Below are 25,057 nucleotides of genomic sequence, written 5' to 3' on the forward strand. Positions count from 1 at the left end.
AAATTTATTTTGTGTGAAATGTAACACATATTTATGAAAACTTTTTTTGTTTGTTTCTTGTACTAAAAATATAGTGCACCAATTGTACTGGAATTCTTTTGTAAAAAAAGTGTCATTTTACATTTACATTCCCTGTCGTCCCTGACAAATTCGGTGTCAGACACGCTATTTAGCATCTTTTTCAGCATTTTTTGGTTTTTGGTTGTGAATTTTGGAAAAAAAATTGGGTCGGCCTCAAACAACGGGTCGGTCAGTGGAGTACAATCAAACAATTTTTTTTGGCTTAAGGACTTTGAATGGCCATGCATTAAGGAACACAATCTCAAAAATGGACGTGACTTTTTAAAAAGTTTTCTTCATATTATTTTCAATATGACAATATTTCTGAAGAGACGATGGTATTTCCCAATTTACGGAAATGTTTTACAGATTGTTTTGGTCGTAGATGGATCTTTGAAAGTCCTTTTAAGTTAGAAATTGCCTAGAGGCTCTGCTATTATGATTAATTTGCAGCATTTGAGTCTTGGAGAGGTGTAATTCCTTTAAACAGCACTGATGAATTAATCAGATTTTGATATGTGAAGATGACAAATAATTAAAACAGAATCAAGGCAATATCCTGTTTTTCCCTAAACCTTATTAAAGAAAAGTCACATACACACCCCCACACATCATGTAAGTACAGTAAGTAAAGGTTTTCAACAAAGAAATTGCATTCTTTTATTGCACATATTCCCTTGAATTATTCATCTTTATGAATCCAGGCCAGTGCATTATCAACAAGTGATTTCTCAGAGGAACATTATTTCAAGTCTGTTGAACAGGAGATAGATATATTTTGTGATTTCTTATGCATCTAGCTGAAGAATTTGTATCTATTTGATGTTTATATGCTGCATGGAATAATTTGCACCTCCAAAATGCATGACATTTTTATTGCCACCTTTGAAATAAATTGATATTTAAATTTATGATTGAAGGTTTTGTAAATTTCAGTATAATGCATAACAAGAGTAAATTAGTACTTATAGATTTAATATGTAATATGATATGATATAATATTTGATATAATATATATATTAAAGTGTAATATAATATAATATAATATAATATAATATAATATAATATAATATAATATAATATAATATAATATAATATATATAATCTAATCTAATCTAATCTAATCTAATCTAATCTAATCTAATCTAATCTAATATAATACAACACAATACAATACAATATAATATAATTAGAAGACAAGAGAAATGAAGAAGGAGTAATAAGTGAAATTATGATGTTTTGCAGCCAATGGAGTTGTGTTGACCTGGAACAAATTATTTAAAATGATTTTCAAATTGAAATGAATTTGCACTTAAGTAAGAAATTGCCTAGAAGGTTCTAGTACTATCTTGTGAACTATTTTGGATAATTTATGGCATTTGAGTCTTTGAGGTGTTTAATATAATCAAATTTTGTTCTGTGAAAATGATAAATGATTAAAACAGAATCAAGGCAATATCCTGCTTTCCACCAAACCTTACCAAAGAAAAATCACACACACATGTAAAGGAAGGTTTCCAATTGAGAATTTTGTTCTTTTATTTAATATATTCCCTTGAATTATTCATCTTTATGAATCCAGGTCAGCGCATTATCAACAAGTGATTTCTCTGAGGTACGTTATTGCAAGTCGGTTGAACCCTTAAACATATTATCAGAAGCATTTGTATCTATTTGATGTGATGATGCATGGAATAATTTGCATTCGCCTAAATTCGTGAAATTTTTATCATCATCGTTGAAATAAATTGATATTTAGTTTTATGGTTTGACGGTTTTATCGATTTGATTTTATTGTGTTACAAGAGTACTTTAAGACTGATGTTAGTACTGATAATTTTAATATAATATGTAATATATGATATAATATAATTAGAAAATAGTAACTATTGTTATGGGTAAAAACTTGTGAGACTGCAGCCAGATAAAGTGAGATTTACTCCTAAAATTGCTGAAGAAAAACGTGTTTTTCTCGATTGGCAAGCTGTGGTCAGTCGACAAGCAATCAAATATGGAGGATAAGATTACTGAAGTGCTGCAATCAACATTGATAATGATGTTGAGTTGCCTCGGTCAGTATTTTGAAGATTTCAGTAAATTACCGTTATATAAGGGTTCAATTAATTATTTTGAGATTAAAATTACAATATAATTGTGTTGTTGCAGGGTAATTATGTTGTTGCAAGATTCCAACTCACTGTGTTATGCTTGTTGTTCTTTGTGAATACTTAATCAGGGTAAGAAAATACTTGGATAAATATTTTTTCATCAGAATTGGGTGTGGTTTCTTACCATTATGATGATGAGGCACACCCTCGTTTTATAAGGTGATTTACATAAGGAAAATGCAGATTCCTTTCTATGATGAGTTGCAACTATAGGGGGTAGTGGTGCCCCCTGTGCATTGTGGGTTGTATAATAGTAACTTGTGGTCAGAAATTGTGGTCCATTTAAATTTTAATGCTGTATTATGAGAATCACAGGGTGTCTGATCCATTACTAATTAAATAATACATGATAGAAGAATCTGGTCTGTATTTCAATTCTAGTGCAAATTTGGTTGAATTAATTATTTGAAATTTGAACATTTCATCGGTGTATGTGCAGATGTGACAATCTGATGTTGATGTTAAATTGGTCAAGATATGAAAAATGTTGAGTATGTGAATTGTATTGGGCAAGTTATTTCTAAGATATTAAATTGTAAAATTGTACTTCTTACATGTGTAATAGATTAACAAAGTTATATGTCACTACGTGATAATATAGCTGACATCAGCACTGATGTCAGGCATTTTCTTGCAGTGCTGAGGAAATTTATGCTAATTATATACAAAAAGCAGGATATTTGATATTCTTGGTTGTGCAATTTTTACCTTCATTTTGTCTGTCATTGTTAGAAGCGGATGGTCAGATCTAGAGATCGGTTGCCATAGTAACCAACAGTTAGTTTCCGTTTACTTTTCTTAGCGATTTAAATTGACAATTGGATGTACATGTACAATATACTTCATTACTTTATATAACGGCACTGTATTTGATGTACGTTATAATGCTCTGTGCTTGTGCAGAAAACTTACACTGTGTGACAAAATATGAAAAGGTAATATTTACCACAGAGACTCTCATTTTAATTGATTTTGACACTTTCAGGAATACCTTCCATTAATGGATTCATGAAATCAGAATGTCACTTTAATTTTTAAGGTTCTGCGATATTGTGTGCGTCACATCGAGATTTGCAATAAAAAAAGGAAATATCGCTCAACCCAAAACTTTACAAGTTTAAAAAGAATTGATGACAATTTAAGTGACATTGTAATTTGTAATGCCTGAATTTGAAGCTAGGGATTTGAAGATGCACTATATGCTTGAAATATATTTGAGTGAACATTCATTGTAAATAAATGTGGCAGTGGCATATGGCATAATTACTATTGCACTTTAGGGACAACTGTATGTTTATGTTTGTTTAAAAAAGTGTAGTATTTTTTACTGTATTGTGAGTAATTTTTCGCGCAGTTTTTATTTTCGAGCTTTTCACAATTAGTTTCAACTGCAAATTTAAAGCCTGCAAAATTTTTTTACCCATAGGTTTGCAACTGTAAATGTTTGAATTGTGAAAGAAACCACAAAAATTGCTCAGAAAAATGATAATAAACATCAAAAAATTAAACTGCTAAAATATCCTGCAATACAGTAAACAAATTGATGATTTTTATTCATCAGTTATAGAAAATGCACAAAGGTATTTCTAAGGGAACTTAGTATGCACCCATGGGCAGGTATGGCTAATGATTTGAAATGTTCACACATCAAATAAGTAATGGATGAATCTGCCTAAGATTATGCTAGAATCATCCAAAACTTAATTAAAAACTTTCAAATCCTTACAGTGTTCCTGTGCTTAGATAAAGAAATAAAGGGCTATAAATACATTGCACACTGGGTCAAATAGCTGATATGTCTTTGCAAACCACTGAAGACTTATTACATCATGTATTTGTTAAATCCAAGATATTGATTTTAAAAAACAATTGTTTGCTGTGTTTCATGTTGCTTATTTTCAGCAAACTTTTATACAGGTTTTATGTTAGTGATGGTGCAATTGGATTGTTGGGGAAACCATGATACATTTAAGATGCTAAGTCTAATTTGTTACTGATATTCCAGAATGGGCTATTCCAGTTGAAATCCACACTACCCCTGTGGAAGATTTTGGAAATATGTTCCATAGGGGGAGTAGGTTTTTCAAATGTAACTGGTCAGGGTTAATCATTTTGAAACCCATACTCCCCCTGTACTATGGTTTTACCTATATCGCCCACAACTGGAGTGAGTATTTCAAATGGAAGCTACCCAATTGTCTGTTCTATTTGAAACTCATACTCCCTCTGTGGAAGACTTTGGCTAAATCTTCCACAGGGGTAGTGTGGATTTTAAATGGAATAGCCCAATGCCTGTAGTTACTCTTTTCCCTCACTGAGATCTTGTTTTGACATCTCATCATCATAAAACATAATGAAAACAAATATAAAGATTTATTTGTCCTGCATTATCATTTCCAATTGCAGTATCATTTTACAGAGGAAAATGCCCGGAAAATGGGACTCACATGATTACAAAGAAACCATAAAGCTACAATAACTGACATACCTAGAGGAGAGCGTGGCGCAATGGTTAGCGCCAGAGCGTGGCGCTATGGTTAGGGTAATTGCCTTTAGTGCATGAGGTCCCGGGTTCAATTCCCGGTGGTGGTAATTTGCTGGGAAAAAAAAAGTCTGAAATTAATTGGCAACATCTGTAGATTAAATTCAGACTTCCGCTCTCTCCATGGTTCATTTAGAATTGGGTAAATGAATCATGAAAGTACTCCGTCCTTCGGAGGGGATGTTAAGCCGTCATTCCTGTGTGCAGAGAGCCATACCTGTACATGTATTTCGCAGCCAGTTTCGAAAAGAGTAGGGTGTTAACCCCTGACTGTTCCCAACCCGTCCCTGTGTTCAAATGGACCCCAATGGAAATAAGCTTCAATAGAGGCTTTCTTGGGTTATCCAGGGTTGTCAAAATCCGAACAAATCAAATCAAAAAATACCTAAATTAACAAACATCTCAAAAATTCCAAGAAATACAAATTAATAACCCATACAACAGTCTATAATACCAAATTTATTAAATCGTTTTAAATAATTCATTGATGTTAGCACTGGTAGTAGCCATTACTGCCAGTAGACAGGAAGTCAAGAAAGGTGACCTCAACGCTGTGGGTGGTCTTTCTGTGCTTTTGAATGGGACAGCAGTAACCTTGGCCAATTTTTAAACTAAAATTTTTGATTTTTCAGATTTGTTTCTAAGTTTGTGAGAGCATAACAAGACTTTCTGTCCATGGATTTGTATTTCCGTCGGTAAATATTTTTTTAATTAAGTTTTTCATAACATATTAAAAAGGCAGAGACCCTGCTGTATAATAAATTAGCTAGGTAAGTTTTGAGTAACCTTGATGAAAATTATCAAAAAAGTGCCTATTCTTTTGTGTGTGTATGGTCCATCATGTATCCACTTGGTAATCTTGTAACATATCTAATGGTGCTGCCCATAGCCACTCGATGAATTGTTTAATTCGAATTAATCAATTCGATATTATATAGACTCTACAAAGAAAACCAAGTACATGTACTTTCCGTCTTCCAAGTTCTTATTCCATATTCATACTGAATTTTGTCATTTGTATGACCTACGGTTATGTGACCTTCTGAACGTGATGTAACTTTCAGACTAGCGAGCATCTGAATTTTGCATTTTGCGGTTTCTCACCTCCAGACAGAAATACGTAAATATAAAAACATTGCAAAACTCTCTCACCAACCCACGTTGTCACAGTATACAACACATATAGGTCAGCGTACTGTTCAAATATAATTGAGTGGCCTCGCAATCAAATCGTACATATCAATATGTCTCCTCAAATTCTAATAATCCAGCGATGCATTATCAAGTTAACCATGTCACGTTGTATACGAGGCCAAGATGACAGCTAAGCAAGATTGATTTTTTTTGTATTACGCTAATTACTGGAAATAATGCCGATTCTAATTGGCCTGTGTAACTGGTTATGTCATAAAATCATAACCCATTTTGCCTTTGTGTGAAATAATTATAGGCAGTGACATTATGGACTGAATAAGTAGGTTTAAGTGATGACAGCTTGCGCGTAGTATCTTATCATCAAGGTTCGTTAACAATTCAGTTTGAAATCTGATAATGAAGATAGGGACGTGTTTCATTTTCTGGTTATTAAATATGAGTGTGTAAATATTGATTATTACACTTACCGATTTGCATCCAGGTAATGGTGACATATTGAAAAGGCTAAGGGAAATGGAAGCTCAGTTTCTGATTACAGATTTGAACTGTGGAGGTGGTATTATATTAATTTTTTGTTGAATTTTTTTGCAAGATTTGTAGATATAATCCTACATGTCTAGGGTTAGCTATTCCAATTGAAATCTACCACCCCCTTTGGATGACATGACCTTAATCTCCCATACAGGGGGTGTAGATTTCAAATGGAGTTTTTAGGAGACACATTTTAGGTGACCCCATTTGAAATTCACACTCCCTGTATAGAACATTAATGTCATGTATTCCACAGAGGGTGTAAGTATTTCAACTGGAATAGCCTGATACAAACATATCAACATATGAACAATACTTTGACACATTTATACAAATTTCATCTGAAGCTGATTAAGTCCATTGCAGTTCATATGAACCAAATCTGTTAGTACACTCATTGACTCTATTATTGCTTTAATTTGGTAAATTCTGTACAATTTCATAAATATAACCATGCAAGATTGATTTTTTTGTGTTGATGCTAATTACTACAAATAATACGGTCTCTAATTGTCTGTATAACAGGTTATGTAATAAAATCATAACCTATTTAAAAGTAAGTCCAGTATAACATAGTAAGTCCAGTATTTTGATTCAATTCCAAATTTCAAAATCATGACCTATTTTGCCTAATCCTCTTTTGTGTGAAATAATTATAGGCAGTTACATTAAGGGAAGGGGTATGAACGTTTGGACAGTATTTATTGTGGGACATTAGAGCACATCAGACATATCGAATTGCATTCTGAATACTGAAGAATGTCCTTCTGATATCAAATAATTTTGATTTTTGAAATTAAATGTAATAGTAAACTTTATAAATCTGATGATTTATACTTAAAGTGTATGTAGGTGGGATGAAAAGCCGACAATCAATTGAAAATTGGGACCTTTAAGTATTGAAGATATGGATTTTTTTCCAAAACACCAAAAAAATTGGTCTTTTGGGGAAAAAATCCATATCTTCAATATAAAAGGTCAAAATTTTCAATTGATCGTCGGGCTTTTCCTCCCAGCTACATACACTTTAAGAATATATCATTAGATTTATAAAATTACTTTGAGGACTGTTATATATCAAAATTTGAAAAATATCAAATTTTAATAATTTGTCATAAAATTTGTATTATATCGTGAATTTCAAAAATGAAAATTATTTGATATCAGAAAGACATGCTTCATATTCAGAATGCAATTCGATAGGTATGAGGTGCTCTCATGTCCCACAAAAAATACTGTCGAAACGCCATAAACGCTCATTCTAGATCCCTTAATAGCTGATGAACAAGTAGATTGGGCTATTACATACAGGTGAAATTCACACACTCCCTATGGAAGACATGACCTTAATCTCCCACACAGGAAGTGTGAATTTCAAATGGGGTTACCTGAATTTTTATTTGAAATTCACACTTCCTGTGTCAGGCACATAGCCATAATTTATTAGGGGTGCAGGGAGCAGGGTGCGTGGATTACACCCGGGGGGGGGGGGGTACTCAAGTTTGGTTTTGGTAGGGACGTGCCGCTGAGAATTTGAAAGTGAACCCATAAATATACCACTTTTTCAAGTTAAATTTTTCGGCCGAATTTAACCCAAATTGTCTTAGTTTTTACAAATTTTCCAACAATTTTGGGAAAATTTTGAAAATTTTGGCTAGATTAGGGACAAATTTGGCTATTTTCCGAAAAAATTGAGAAAATTTTGAAAAAAGGACCCATTCATATACCAAAATAGGTCATTGATATACCAAAAGGCTGAAAATGCTACCCATATTTGCGGCACATCCCGTATGGTCATTTGTACCCCCGGATTACAGCCCCTTGAATCCTCCTAGATCTGAAAAAAGGCGCTATATAAATCCACAACTTATTTATATATATTTACGGATTTGCTATCGGAAATCTACAAATGTGCTTCCTTAACTCAGGAGGGTTTCTGCATTATTCAATTCTAAAATGCTATCTCATACCGATCCTAGGGAATTAATTGGTTGGATATACAGAGGTTTTAGATTGAAATAGGAAGTCATTTATAGCACGTAAATATTCATCTTATGTGCTTAGAAGCTCATCAAACATCATTATTGGTTTGCATATAGATTAACAACCTGATTTTATCACCTGTATATCTATAGCAATATATGGAAATAGGGTTAACTTACTAATTTAGATTTCTTGACTATTCTTAGATGTATTCTTTTCACATAAGTAGGCAAGAGGTACAGGCTGTATCAAAATGATTGATACCCATTACATCAGTTTCAAGCTATTATGGACATGACTGCCACATCAAAATGCATCAGAGGATCCACATAATTTGTTGATTAATGTCATAAACAGTTATATAACTATAAATTATGGCCATTTCAAGGAGATCCGATGTTGCATTTGGAAGAAGCAGGATTTTCAATAACCGTCAAAACTGATGGGTACCGATCATTTTGATACAGCCTATATTCCCAGGATCACATGACACTTAAAGTGACACACAATTCTGGATGGACAGAGTAATTTGCCTTACTTGTCCACGCATATATGGGTCAATTTGATCATTTATATTGATAGCCTAGCATTTTCATAAAATAGCTCAAGTAATTGTTTCCTAAGTATCAGTTAGCCTATAATAGTACCATCTGCTCTGTTTGTGTATGTATGTGGATTATGCAACAAGAAATTGGGTAAATTATAAGATGGTATACAAATATTACATGCCTATGAGTGTGATAGTACAAAATATATCATGAGGTCAAATTTTGACTTTTCTATACGCCTCATGAAATAGATCAGTCAAAATTTGACCAAATGATATATTTTTACTATTTTACATGAATATTGGCATGCAATATTTGTTTTATATCATGATATCACATGGTTTCTTTTCATGCCATGTGATAGTATACAAATATTAACTGTCTATGAGTGTGATGGTCGAAATATAATCACAAGGTGAAAGATGGATTGTTCCATTCCATGAGCCGGAACGGCGAGTGGAATGGAACAATACATTTTCACATTTTCACCGACCATGAACACACAGATCATTTGTACCCACAAGATGGCGAAAGGCTGACGGCCTCTGTTATACATGTATATTCTGATATGACTTTACACCATATGTTTACCAACACAGATTCTGAATACATTCAACTTGCATTTGAATTAATTTAGTCAGTGAATCAGTGTCTCATGCCCCATTTCTGTTTAAGGGATAAAAATACCATGTTATATGTTAAATGATGAGAACAGTAGGACTTCACCTGCCACCCACGTGCAAATACTAGTATTGTCAAGAAGATAATGTTTCCAATGGAGTATTTTTGTGCACGTAGACACATTATTTTCCTGATTGCATTCCAAGTAGCATGAATGAAATGCAGATAAGGGAGGACATTTTTTATTCATGCATGACATGATGTTACAACAAAAAATTTAATTGTATGTATTTATACGCTCTTACTAAATAATAATTTTATATCTTAACTGTGTAAAATATGCTATCTTTGGTAGATAGCATTTGGGTTGTCCAAACTTGATTTACTTTTGTTACATGTAAACACTTTCATAGAGACCTGAATACTTTACTAATTGGCTTCTAATAACCCATTAGTGTCCCATTACTGCAATGTGTAATGTTAGATGAGAATGTAGGGATGGAACTAAATACATATTTGTTTCGGGTACAACAAAGTTCAAGCAAAATGAATGAAAGGTACAAAAGGGAGTTAAATTTATTTATTTATTTTTACATAATATTTTATTTCTACATCTATCTTGAAGGGTTTGGGCTATTCCTTCGTTTAATTTTACACAAAATTAGAGTTAGGGTTAGGGTTAAGGTTAGGGTTAGTTTAGGATTAGGATTAGGGTTATGATTAGGATTAAGCTTAGGGTTAGGCTTAGGGTTAGGGTTAGGGTTAGGATTAGCTTACACATATTCTTGCTACTTTGCGATTAAACCAGGGTGATAAAAAGTAGCAGTATGGTTCAAACTTGATCATAAGAAGCATATAAAACCATAATTCTGTAGTAGATCCCATATGATTCAGACTATGTGCATATTTCGGTTTACGGGAACATATTGAACTGTGAAGTAATCTCTTGACTAAGATCATATGGAGATTTGAATCATCAGAAAGTGAAATTACCAATCTAGGCAGATTTTCATATATTTTTAAAAATCATGAAATATATAAAAAAAAATCCCTTCAAGACACTGAGGTGGATGACGTACATTGACATTATTCAAGTCTCAAGTAGACTTTGTATGAAAATAATATACTACCTCACCTACCGCAGGCATGGTATATATTGCCAATGATCCCACTCATTGCAGTCAGACAAGCTATTTAGCCACATCTTCCTGGCCTTGACCTATGTGATTCAAGTATACCGCATTTTACATATATCCTACTGAAGTGATACATATTTTACATATTCTGTATTAAAGTGATACTTAAAGATTTTGTGGGGGTGCATTTGTGAAGATTACCATTCATCCAGGTAGTAAACAATATTAATATTGAACTATAATCTAGTCAACTGGACTTACTATTTTTGAGTGGGAAATTTTCACGTCCAATCCTGAACGCATCATCAGCCCTACTGATCATCTGGCGGTAAAAGTTCATTGACCTGTGAAACGGATGTTGTAGCATCACAGGTCACCACTTTTGAGTTCAACCTGAGAGGTATCTTCCTGATCGCTGAACTGTAGGCCCTGGCCAAGTTGTGACGTAGGCCGCCTCCTACATGGGGGTGGTTGATGATTTATTTTTAAACGACCAAAAGATTGAATTCATTATGTGGTACATCTCAAAATGAAATTCTCTAATGAAAGTTGTGAAAGCATGTCGACTTTTAGAAAATAGCAAATTTTTGTGAAAATTATTTGGATCACATACAATTTTTCGTCAGCTCTTAATCTTATATGCTACTGAAAACCATTGAGTATCTCTTTTATAAATTATTTGGATCACATACAATTTTTCATGAGCTCTTAGTCTTACATGCTACTTAAAACCATTAAGTATCTCTTTAATAAACATTTTCTGTAGAAATTTTGAATAAGTTCATTCAGTATAGTTAAAAATGTGACTTCTAGCCTTAGATCCATAAAAAAACCCAGAATAAGTGACAATAGATCAATTCATCTCTCACAAAAATCCACTAATTTAGAATGCTTGTATTAAAAACCTACTTTAGGGAACGAACCCAAAGATCGGTAACATCCTATAAATGAAACTTGTGTTTGTACAAAAACATCAGTCTGAAGAATGTAACAAGCCTGAATTTCAACAATTGAGGATTATGTTTATGGCAGGTGGGGAGGGGTCGGCTATGAAACAAAACATTTATAGGACGTCGTCAATCTTTTCGTTTGTTCCCTTAGTATATCTTCCAGCCAGCCAATCATGTAGACACATAAATGTCAAAGAAATCTTTTTTTATTGTTGTATAAACAATCAGTTTCCTTTATATATCTTTGCGTTGATTTCAATGTGAGTGTTTCCTTCCTCTGCACGTACACAGCAAAGAGATATTTACATATTTTATAATTTTGCACTGCTTTTATACGGTTAAATAAATGTGAAAATATTTTGGCATGAAATTTCCAATACTGCTATTAGAATATTATTCATTCATGTATAGTTGATATTCAAGTCTTGTTTTTTTAGATGACTTGCTATGAATGGAGGGTATTGAATGAAGTGTGGGTTTGACGTCATATGATGAACTAAATTAATATGGGACTTGACTGCTTTTACTTCACTGCATATTAAAAGCTATTAGACTTAGAGAAAGAGAATAAAAGTTTGGGTTAAAATGTCAGAAAATGGTGTCTTCTTACAGAGAAAGCTAATTTGCTTTAAAATTTCAGACGCTGTAATAAATATGAAGCCATTTAGGGTGCCACGATTTTGGTAACTACTGGGAGTTGGGAGCCAGGCAATTTGATATAACATAGGGTTTTGATAATGTTTTGTACAAAATTGGGGAATTTATGTTTTCAAATGGTTAACCATCAAATATGTTTTGAATTATTGGCAAAGTTGACTTTATTGGTATGAAAAAAAACCAAGTTTTCATGTATATCATTCAATTATGTAATTTTTTAAAATATATTACATATTTGTGTTTTATTGAATGACTTAAGAACAATGGTGGCTTATAAAACTAAGTAGTTGCTTTTGTGCTAGGTGTATCTACTGCTGATATTAGTATTGATGAAGTAGTTGTCTTCTGTGGATTTGGTATTGATGAAGTAGCTGTCTTCTGTGGATACTGGTATTGATGAAATAGTTATCTACTGCTGATATTGGTATTGATGGAAGTAGCTATCTACTGCTAATTATGGTATTGATGAAGTAACTATCTACTGCTGATACTGGTATTGATGAAATAACTATCTACTGCTGATACTGGTATTGATGAAATAACTATCTACTGCTGATACTGGTATTGATGAAATAGCTATCTACTGCTGATACTGGTATTGATGAAGTAGCTATCTACTTCTGATATTGGTATTGATGAAGTAGCTATCTACTGCTGATATTGGTATTGATGAAGTAGCTATCTACTGCTGATACCGGTTTTGATGAAGTAAACTGAGCTCAAAAAGAAACTTATAATTTTTTACAACTTGTGAATCGCAAGGTCATATCTTAAAATACTGTCAATCAAAATGAACCAAAATTACACACAGGATTACCTTAATACTCTACTCAAAACACATGTCAGTAACCAAGCAGTTGTCCAACTGACACAACAGCAAAATGCACTGTCATGGGACAGCTATGGGACAGCTTCCTGGACTTCCTTGACTTTCACAGCCCAACATTTGGTACCCAGGACAAAAAATCTGTGAGAATGCACACAAGATCCTTGCACAGATGATAAAACGGTGCTGCTTTCTGCTTTTCATACACTTTTTTCATGAAACAGGGCTGGGCTGTGAATGTGGTCCAGGAAGCTGTCACATGTCAGTGCATTTTGCTGTTGTGTCAGTTGGATAACTGCTTGGTTACTGACATGTGTTAAGAGTAGAGTATTGAAGTAAATCTGTGTGTTTTGGTTCAATTTGATGGACAGGATTTCAAGATATGACCTTGTGAAAAATTATAAGTTTCTTTTTGAGCTCAGTTTAGTTATCTACTACTGATATTCGTATTGATGAAGTTAGCTATCTACTGCTGATATTGGTATTGATGAAATAACTATCTACTGCTGATATTGGTATTGATGAAATAACTATCTACTGCTGATACTGGTATTGATGAAATAGCCATCTACTGCTGATACTGGTATTGATGAAGTAGCTATCTACTACTGATATTGGTATTGATGAAGTAGCTATCTACTGCTGATATTGGTATTGATGAAGTAGCTATCTACTGCTGATACTGGTATTGATGAAGTAGCTATCTACTACTGATATTGGTATTGATGAAGTTAGCTATCTACTGCTGATACTGGTATTGATGAAGTAGCTATCTACTACTGATATTGTTAGTGATAAAGTTAGCTTTCTACTGCTGATTCTGGTATTGATGAAGTAACTATCTACTGCTGATATTGGTATTGATGAAATAGCAATTTTACTGCTGATACTGATATTGATGAATTAGCTATCTTCTTCTGACAGTGGTCTTGATGAAGTAGCTATCTAATGCTGATATTGGTATTGATGAAGTAGCTGTCCACAGCTGATATTGGTATTGATAAGGTAACTGTCTATACTGCTGATATTGGTATTAGACTGGCTGACTCTTACTAGTGATAGATATTTAAATAAAGATTGTCAAAACCAATTAAATAGAGTACCAAAACAAAATTGACTTCACAATGTTTTTACACAGCATCATTCAAAGCTCTGTTTGTGTAAACAGTTTTCAACACTATAGAATGATAAGTGGAAATTTAATCACAAAATATGCTATCTACTGAAGATAGGAATCATTTGGAAGTGCTGATGGTAAAATGCTGGCAAGTGACATAACAAGTTATTGACTTTGTCCACCAATATGCTTTTATATAGTACTATATTGATTTATTGACGTTTTTGTAACTTAACCTATCAAAACAGAGTGACAAATTTATGGATTCACTCACTGCTATATTATCTGCTATAAATAAAATATGGGCCTATAGAATAGAATCATATGGATGATGTTTTATGCCATTTGTTTTGGTTTGTTCATGAAAGGATGGTAAAACAAAATGTTAGATTTTGTAAATTTGGACACTCTCAGAAAAATTTGTTTTTTATTCAAAAATCTTAATCATGTCAATGTTATCTTCAGTAGATAGCATTTGGGGTTTTCAAACTTCATATATTTCTTATAGATTATTATAGACTAAATAATGATATAAAAAAGTCCGAAACCATTTTGTGCTTAATTGTAACATAAAAGGAAGTGAAGGAATTAAATGTATGTTAGTTTCTGGTGCAACAAAGTTCAATTGCATGGTTGTTGTTTCATTCATCATCATCGGCTGCCCATCGAGTTCGATGTAGGCTCAGTTGTCGAAGTTGATGGGTGTCTCTTTCTCCATCCTTCAAGGTACTTCTCCTTTCGCTTCCGCTCCACTGTTTTCCCAGCATCGTGGATCTTCTTCCTCCAATTGACCCGGTCACTAGCTTTCATCTCCCATGTATCAACATCCATGTCAGCTGTCTTCAGATGACGCTTCACAACATCTCTATACCGAAGTTTATGTCCACCACGTTTTCTCTTTCCTTCTGTGAGTTCAGCATACATCACAGCTTTTGGTAGTCTTTCATCAGGCATCCTCACGACATGACCGGCCCAGCGCAGTTGGCTTTTCACTAGGATGGCTTCTACGCTCTCCATTTCGCTCTCTGAAGCACCTCTCCATTAGGGACTCGGTCCTGCCATGTTATTCCCATGATACATCTTAGGTGGCGAAGTTGAATGGAAGTTAACTTCTTGATGTGTCTCCGATAGAGTGTGTAGGTCTCAGTAGAATACAGCAGGCAGGGTAGGACAAACACGCGATACAGTTTACATTTGGTCGCAAGTCTTATACCACGCTGGGACCAAACTCTTTTTCCAGAGATCCAAAGGCACTGGTGGCACTCTGAATTAGTCTTGTGATCTCCAGATCGACGGAATTGTCCATGGAAATCACACTCCCCAGGTAGGTGAAATTGGTGACCGATTTGACAGGTTCCCCATGTATGTAGAGATCAGGATCTTGGTGCTGAGTTCCAGGAGCAGGTTGGTAAATGACCTCAGTTTTACTGATGTTGATTGTAAGGCCAAATGCAACTGATGCAGTCACAAAACAGTCCAACATGTTCTGCAGGTCTTCAATGGATTGAGCTACCAGGGCGGTGTCATCAGCATATAGAAGCTCTTGCACACAGACTTCTTGACATCGGGTATTGTGACTATCTCTCCTCTCTTTTTTGTATATTTATTTATCCATTTACACCACTTCTCCCCAGCTATGGGTTAAATAGACATTGTTAGGATAGACCAACTCAGTTGGTTAGTTAAGCCACTGGGCAGCAGCAGTGGTGGATGGGGTCTGGTGGCAGAGATCAGTCTTGTTGTTTCATTATACCCCTATTGAATGCAGCTCTAAGGATTTGGGTTATTTTCTCAGTCATATGCAAGGGCTCTGTATTTGTGTGAAACCCAGTGCCTAATTTTACAAGAACTCGCAAGATCAGTTTGCATCAACTGTATCAATTAATAACAATCTCCACCTGCTCAGTGTAACTAAATATCCTTCTATTACTAACTGGAGTTGACAGAATCGTTATAACTGTTAGGATGTCTAATGAGATAATTTTACAATCTCACAAAATCAGCAGGCATGAAATATCTCACACATATGTCACCGTGATTAGATTTCATGTAGGATAATAACGGTAGATTATTGGTTGATTATGTGACAGGTTACAACATTATGTCAAGCTACAATGAAGTGGGAGTATTATCATCTCTCAGTAGCAAAGTTTAATTATCTCCTGTTATCAATGGTAGCTTGAAAATTTGACTCGTGTTCCAGGTAGTGATTTTGTGTGTGTATCCAATGCATTCAGAGGTCAATTTGTGACTGTATAAGTGCATTGAGGTTAAAGAACTGTGTCCTGATAGATTGGGTTAGATTGGGTTATTCCAGCTCAAATACATACACCCCTACAATCTGTCCACATAGAAGTACAAACCAAATCTGTTGCATCAGGGGTCGATGCTTTGCGTCACACGCGAACGCTATGTGACACGTAAAGAGTGTGGTGTGCTCGGGAAGTACAAATTGCGCAGCAGTTGACGCGCCAAAGAAGCATTGCACTGAAATAATTATTTTCATACCTCCAGTTTCCGAGGTCTATTTACTTTGTACTTCTATGTGGACAGACTGTATGTTAGACAGGACTAGTTCTTTCACACAGGCAGTGTGAATTTCAAATGGGGTTGCCTGAATGGGTAACTCCATTCAAAATCTACACCTCCTGTGTGGAAGATAAGGTCATGTCTTCCATATGGGGTGTATGGATTTCAACTAGAATAGCCCATTGACATGTTAGAGGTACTAATGCAGGAAATGCACACAAGATTTGGTTTGCTTCATTTTGAAGAGGAAAAAATTCTTTTGAAAATGCAAATTTGATAGCAAGTTAATGGTTATGGTTGTAGGTTAAATATGCATATCACTTGTTGCTCAAGAAATTGGGCTTGATAATGCACGCATGTTGATGAATCCAATGCACATCAACATTCAAAACAAGTGTGTATTATATCTGGAGCAACAAGTGATATGCATTTATTAACCTATTTCATACTTGACAAAAGAATTTCTATAATTTCTGGTATTTCTGGTAAATAATAAAAATGTTGGAAAATTTGAGCAATATCATTGCATCCACTTCAAGAACAATTCATCAATCCTGCAAGGTGTGAACGCATTGTGCATACACACGGAACTGCGCACATGCACAATTATGCAATATTTATGCACTTCACATATTTTTCTAACAGCGTTTTTGATTGGCTATTTTTTTCTAATGAATACAAAAGTAAAAAGTAGGAAACTGCTGTGAAGTATATAAAATTGGGCAAGCTTTCGGCCATAGGCCTTTTTCATAGCCATGATATAATACTTGTGAAAAGAAAAGAAAACATACACAAGGAATGAAAGTTGATAAACGCGCGTGCGAGTGAGAGATGAAAGCGCGAGCGGGAAAGCACAAAAAGGGCCTAACGATGGAAAGCAGGAAAATCAACGTTCATTCCTGAAGGCGTAAGTGTTCCTAAATTGAAAATTAACTGCTGTTCATCTTTGCGGCGACTTGCTGTGTTTTTTTCTAATAGAGTATGAATCAGCATTAATGTGCTCCAGGATTTACAGGGACCAGGAATGATAGAATAATTAACCAGGTCTGGTCTACTTTCGTCAGATTTCTATCTTGATTTTACTACTACATCGCTAATCCACAGTGATTTATATATATCCAAGTTAATCATGTTTCATGTTTATAACAGAATCAGGTTTGTTCATTTTAGCATCAGCAGGTCATTTTTACTTCCAACATTTGTCATGTATAAACTCCCACTTGATTGATATCATTATATTATTATTATAATTTTCCAATTTTTTTCCTTGACTTTTATATAAATCCAATTATGAATAAGAGACATCCGGCAAGCACCACAGTCTTTCACCTGACTTATGATCATACATGTTATCAACCCACCTACTAATGTGTGGGCTTCTAGCGGCACAATATTTCACATTTCACCATACATGATTAACCTACTCAACATAGCTGCGGATGTATATATGCGATGACATTGACATGTCAAAACAAAATTACAAGTCTGGGATCAAATATTTTTCATCTATTGTGATATCTGTACAGGAATTAGCTATTCCAATTGAAATCCATACACCCCCTATGGAAAACATGAACTTAATATTCCAGACAGAGGGTGTGAATTTCAAATGGGGTTTACCTGAATGGATGACTCCATTTGATATCTACACCCCTTGTGTGGGAGATTAAGACCATGTCTTCCATATGGCAGTCTATAATATCAAATTGATTAATTCGAATTAAACAATTCATCAAGTGACCATGGGCAGCGCCATTAGACACATGTTACAAGACTACCAAGTGACAGGTGATGGACCGTACACACACAAATGAATAGGCACTTTTTTGATAATTTTCATCAAGGTTACTCAAAACTTAACTAGCTAATTTATTATACAGCAGGGGTCTCTGCCTTTTTAATTTAATATGTTATGAAAAAACTTAATTTAAAAAATATTTACCGATGGAAATAAAAATCCATTGATGGATAGTCTTGTTATGCTTTCACAAACTTAGAAAAAAATCCGAAAAATCCAAAATTTTGGTCTAAAAATTGGCCAAGGTTACTACTGTCCCATTCAAAAGCACAGGAAGACCACCTACACAGCGTTGAGGTCAACTTTCTAACCTTCCTGTCTGCTGGCAGTAATGGCTACTACCCAGTGCTAACATCAATGAATTGTTTGAAACGAATTAATAAATTTGGTATTATAGACTGTATGGGGTGTATGTATTTGAACTGGAATAGATCAATCTGGTTTCAGCTGGCATAAAAACTAAGTGATCCATGAGATAAGTAGTTTATATGATATTTGGATCTGGTTGGGCTGTGTGTTGATTTTTGATGGGCAACTCTACTATAGCATGTATAGCAGGGCAAGGTGTGAGATATGAGAGCATCCATTAGTGTCTTCATCATATTTTGTTTAAATCTGTATATTAATATTGGTTTAAATTGATCACTTCAGCTTGTTTTTATTACATCGATCCAATCGTTAATAACAACATTGTACTCATAATTTGGAATCATATCTATACAGCAAAGTCATTACTGCAATACTTAACCGATTTTAATATCATTCATGTAAGTACCATCTTCAGTAGATAGCAATGTACACAAAGGAGATGGCATATCTACCTGTTATATAGGGCCTATGTCTGATTATACAATACATGCTCATGCTGATTTTTAATATCATTCATTTAAGTACTATCTTCAGTAGATAGCTATGTAAGCAAAAGAGATGGTATATCTGATGGTTATATATGGCCTGTCTATTATACAATACATGCTCATGCTGATTTTTAATATCATTCATACAAATACTATCTTCAGAAGATAGCTATGTAAGCAAAACAGATGGTATTATCTACCTGTTATAGGGCCTGTCTATTCATATATTATGTCAGTACTGTCTTCAGTAGATAGCTATGTAAGCAAAGGAGACATTATAGCTACCTGTTATATTACACAATACATGCTGATTTTTAATATCATTCATAAGTACTATCTTCAGTAGATAGCTATTTAAGCAAAGGAGACATTATAGGTTAAATACCACCAATTATGTATTACACGGGTTTCAATGGGAAAATGGCTAATTTGGAGTGGAATTTCTCATATTCAGAACTCTCACAGTTAAATGCCACTAATATCAGGTGAAACTATATGATTTAGATGCCAAATGATCAAAAACTCATGGTTGACCTAAGACTTTTCTTGTTTTAACACACTGAACCGTACGCACCTTACAATGGCAGTGCGCCCTCAAAGCTGAAAGTTACAATATGGTAGGGTGAATATTTACTAAAAACCGAAGCCGTGCGTATGGATTTTGGTACTATTACAACAAAAATGTCATATAATGAGAGAAAATATACCATTTAGAAGCATCAAACCCTAAAAAGTACTTTTTTGGCTATATAACGTGATCAATTTCAGCGATTTTAATGCAGTCTTTTCAGATGCCATGCAAACAAATAGTTACTAAATCAGATTTCCATGTATCGCCCAGGCCTATTAGTGGTATGTAACCTATAGCTACCTGTTATATATGCTTTGATTACACACAGCACAGATTGGTTCCATAGGTATTAATCCACCTACTCAAGTGTGTGGGTTTATTTATGGTATGTTATCTTTCACCCCAACATATGCTTGCCGTATGGGATGTGGGTGATGTGAAACTATTTCATCATCATTCCACGCAGAGTCGTCTTTAAGACGAGTCACAACCTTTAGGCTATATTTTTTTAAAGTTTTAGTACTTTTGTTTAAATAATACAGTTTATTTCTGCAGGGTAATGCATTGATTTTATAGGAAATAGTCATAAAAGCCACTGGTCACTTTATATTATTTTCTGTATGTATTTGTAGTTTATGAGTTATGAAAAATAATATGCCAAAATGAAAGGAAAGTTTTTGCTATTTCCGGATCCCGAGAAAAATCATGCACATGTGGGAAAAATAAAACCCATTACAATGAGCCTTGGGATCTCACATATTGAACCCATACATTTCCCTGTGAGAGTGGGCTTTATATTCCTCAATGTTTCAACACAAGTACTGCGTTGACTTGCCGTAAGCATCTCTACATACACTGTTTTAGATTTATCAATATATTGTGAGTGTACTCATAATGATATTGTGAAATCAGTGTACTAATACTCATTACATAGACCGTAAATGTTCACTAAATGGCGCTATGGATTCCCTTGACATAACTGGAATTTTAGACACAAACTTAAAGTGCCCTCCCATAAAATCCTACCAGCTAATTAGGGCACATACCCTTAATTCTTGTTGGGATTTTAGAGGAGGGAGCATTATATTTGTACATGAAATTTACCCCAAGGCAAAGGAGCTCAGGTGCGCCATTAAGTGAACATTTACAGTATTATAGTTATAGCATATCAAAGGGAAATACACAAATTATGCAATGGATCAGAAGAGAACATAGTTCCTTTTTTTTCATTTTGTTTTGGATTGAGATTTTTGGGGTCGATTGGTCAGATTTTTTTTAATGACTCACTATACGGTATAGGCCTGTAGAGTGTAGATAATGAGCATTGGTCATGTGGAAAGATACATGAATACGGTACTTCACTTCAGACCTTCAATACGCAAGATACACCATGGAAATTGATTCAATTAAAAAAACTGCATACTTACAGGCAAAGACACCAAGTTTATTGGAAACATTGATGCATGAATGGACAGTTATAAATGTTATAATGAGTTTACAGTAATGAATTTCTTCTTAAGAAAAATGTTGTTGGCCAAATTGAGCTTTGAAATGAATTTAGACACAGAAAAAGTAATAAAAAAAAAAAACCTTTAAAATTATAATTTAAAAACTATTAAGAAAATTTTTTTCTTCTAGGGCCGACCCTGATTTTGGCCAATTTTGGGTCGGTCGGTGGAAGGCAAGCAAACAATTTTTCTTGCCTTATCCTGAACAACATCTCAGTGGCAATAGGCTATTCCATTTGAAATCCATTTGCCCCCTGTGGAAGACATGGCTTTAATCTTTCACACACAGAGTGTAGATTGTCACACATGCAGGTAACCCCATTTGAAATTCACACTCCCTATGTCTTCCATAGGGGGTGTATTATATAGATGTCAATTGGAATAGACCAATTTATAACCCACCTGCATTTTTTTCAAAGCTCAACTCTACTATTATGTCGAACTTAATTGCAACACTTTCAGTGGAACTTGATTCGAACTTGTTATGCGCAAATTATATCCCCACTTAAAATGAAAATCAGGAGATAACTGAACATAGGAAATGAACTATGTTTTAAGCTTATCTTGATGTGCTGCCTGCAGTGCGAGTGTGGTACACAACTAATCTGGAGTCATTTTACATAGCAGGTGCAATGGGGGATTTACACTTTAGAATTTCTACGAAACTCTCAGCAGGAAATATCATTCCCACCCACACCTTATATCTCCTTTTGATGGCACTATGAAAATGAAATTTTTCACACTTGATCAATTTGTGTTTTCTACAAAGCAATGCAAAGATCTTGAGCTATACTTTGCTTCACAGCCAGTTTGGTAGTGTAGGTGCGTATTTCATCGGTCGTAGTATCAAATGACATGTGCTATTCTAATCCCACAGAGTATACGCATACAAGGGTGGTTTGTAGGCACGCTGGCAGCTTAACCATGTAAAACCACTGACATCACTACCAAACTTCAGATGAAGTATAGAATGTAGAATACTAATCTCCGTCAAAGACCCTAGCGATCCATACGTGATTACTGAACTATACTTGCATAAAACTTTCACATGTTGGCAGTTTCTAATCACTTTCTTAGCCTGTGGCAAAGACTAGTGTAATACTTTCTGCCAGGTGATATAGAAAGTAATGTTTCAGATTGGTGACTTGAAATTGCGAAAAATCAACCATGAAATATTGGCATCTTACATTAGATCTTTTCAAATCATGTGATTTCTGAGATCTTTTCACCTTATGAAATTTAATTCATACGTTCAAAAAATCATTACAACAAAAGACATTAAAAAAAATATACAAACACCCTATGGAGGAAAAGGCCAAAATGGCCTGATGGCCTGAAAGTTAGCCTTTCCCTAAAATCAAATGAGGTTACCAAGACAAAGCAACTTTACATAACAAACCAAAAGACAAGGGAAGGGAAGGGAAGGTGTTCGCGGGAAAAGATTAATCATATTTAGAGATGAGTTTTATGACTAATTTATGCTCTTTTTGTTTTTTGTCTTGTATACAGGTTGCCGGTTCAGTCCCGTGTGTGAAGAACAGGAAGTGTGTGTGGAAGGTAATGTCATTAAAAATGAAAAAGAGAAAGCAATGAAAATAGTCAAAAGAACAACAACAAAAAGATGATAACAAATGACACCTATTTGTCAAGGGCAGGGAATTTTAAATTGAGTTTGTGATAAATTTGTATGCCCACATTGATGAATTACTCTAGTGAGGTATTCTGTACCCACCCCCGTATATTTTGTTCTTACATAATGTTCCTTATTTGGATCTTATGTTTTCAATTTCATTTGCATTTTCTTAAGGATTAAAGGATAATATGTTCCCTCTATTATCATCCAGGGAATCATAATTTGGAATAAAATGGGAATTGTTTTAGTGAAGAATTCAATGTTTCAATCAAATATTTCTTTAAATGTTTTACATATGTCCTTATGTCAGTAAAGTCCTTTCTGCCCTTTGGACTTGGAACTAGTTGGGCAACAAACCAAACGAGGAACTAGTTGGGCAACAAACCAAACGATCGATGAAGTTCTCTGAACAAATCTAGTTTCATTAGGGAGGGAGGGGGTCAAAAATGTTGATTAGTATTTTCCTGTGCTCTCAGAAAACATTAATCTTATTTTGATCCATTTTTGGTTTTGTTGCAGATGGGGAAGGAGGGAGGGAGGGAGGGAGTTAGGAAACAAAACTATAGTTGCATTCAACTAAATTGATCTTTTGGTTCGTTCCCTTATTGACCTGATTATTTCAAATTACAAGTCTTATTAATATGATTATGATAGTAACAAATAAAATTTACATAGCGATTCTGCTTAAGTTAAATATAGACATTTTAAACCAGAATCAATCAATGCTATCGTATTTTTTCTCAAGGTTAGATGCCATCCAGCCAGAATGTGAAATGGTAAGCAAAATCCAAAATGGTGAAGGTTGACTCTTTGACTGACATTATTAATGCTAACCCCTTTGCAGCATGCATCCAAGTCAGGTTCATTACTTATTTGCATCTTGCTGGAGGACTTAAGAGAGGGATTGCATTTCAGAAGCAATGTTAAAGGGAGGTGGTTGGTTGGTTGGTGGTAGAGGTGGTGATTATGTGTAGTAGAATATTTTATACAGGTTGTTGTTATTTGGTATTTTTTGCGAATGAAATGGAGAAGACAAATTTACTGCTTCATTTTTTCAGTATCATCTTTAAATGTGGATTTTGTTTATTTAGTTGTCATTTTGATTTTGAATATTTTCTTAGAAAAGTTTACTCATATTTGTAAAAGATCAAAGTTGTTGATTCTTACCAGAAATTAAGAGGGTGGGCAGTTCTCTTTAAGTGTAAAATATTGATATTCTTTGTGAATGTGCATTGCAATTCATTACATGTAGAACATTTCTTATGAACTGATTGTATTACTGATGACCAAAAAATTGTGTTTTGTGAGATTATGTTTGAAAACCAATTTGACAAATTTAATATACCTAGCGAGTTTCACCTTATTCACAAGCTCATTTAAACTCAAAAATACAAATACTTTAAAAATTTCAAACCAGCTTCTTGGTAAAGTAGCCTACTACACATAGCAGTATCTATTACGGTATTGGGAATTCTATTTCCTGATATTATCAAGTTGGTCAACTATACACTATGACGTTATAAGCAAGCTGCCTCTGCATTCTCACTTTTTCTTTGGCATGACCACATTTTATTGAGTCACGATATAGTCAGACATTGATGCTACTCCAGACTCGGTTTTCAATTCCATCACACTACCCACAATAGAAGCATGTATATCCGTCACTGTCATTGGGAATCGTTATGGAGAAGTAAAGCATGCGAGACATGGTCACTATCTGATGATGTAGGGGTTATGTCTACACAGAAGACTTTTGTATAGTGGATTTGTAACCAGTGGGGTTTTAGGGAGGTAGGGAGATGGGATGGGTTGGGGTTATGTCTGCTTACTATTATTGGGAATCATTATGGTTTAGCGCACTAGAGGT

The 25,057-nt window shown here is 34.4% G+C and overlaps 1 protein-coding gene across 1 annotated transcript in view; it reads left to right on the forward strand.

Annotated features, from left to right (window-relative positions):
• The window catches only part of LOC140151070 (uncharacterized), a 531,056-nt gene that overhangs the window by 72,565 nt on the left and 433,434 nt on the right, over positions 1–25,057 (forward strand). Inside the window, 1 exon segment of the mRNA XM_072173269.1 lies at positions 23,067–23,114. Within this exon segment, the coding sequence (XP_072029370.1) occupies positions 23,067–23,114 (48 nt within the window).

Source organism: Amphiura filiformis, chromosome 4 (assembly GCF_039555335.1).
Source record: "Amphiura filiformis chromosome 4, Afil_fr2py, whole genome shotgun sequence".
Classification (NCBI taxonomy): Eukaryota; Metazoa; Echinodermata; class Ophiuroidea; order Amphilepidida; family Amphiuridae; genus Amphiura; species Amphiura filiformis.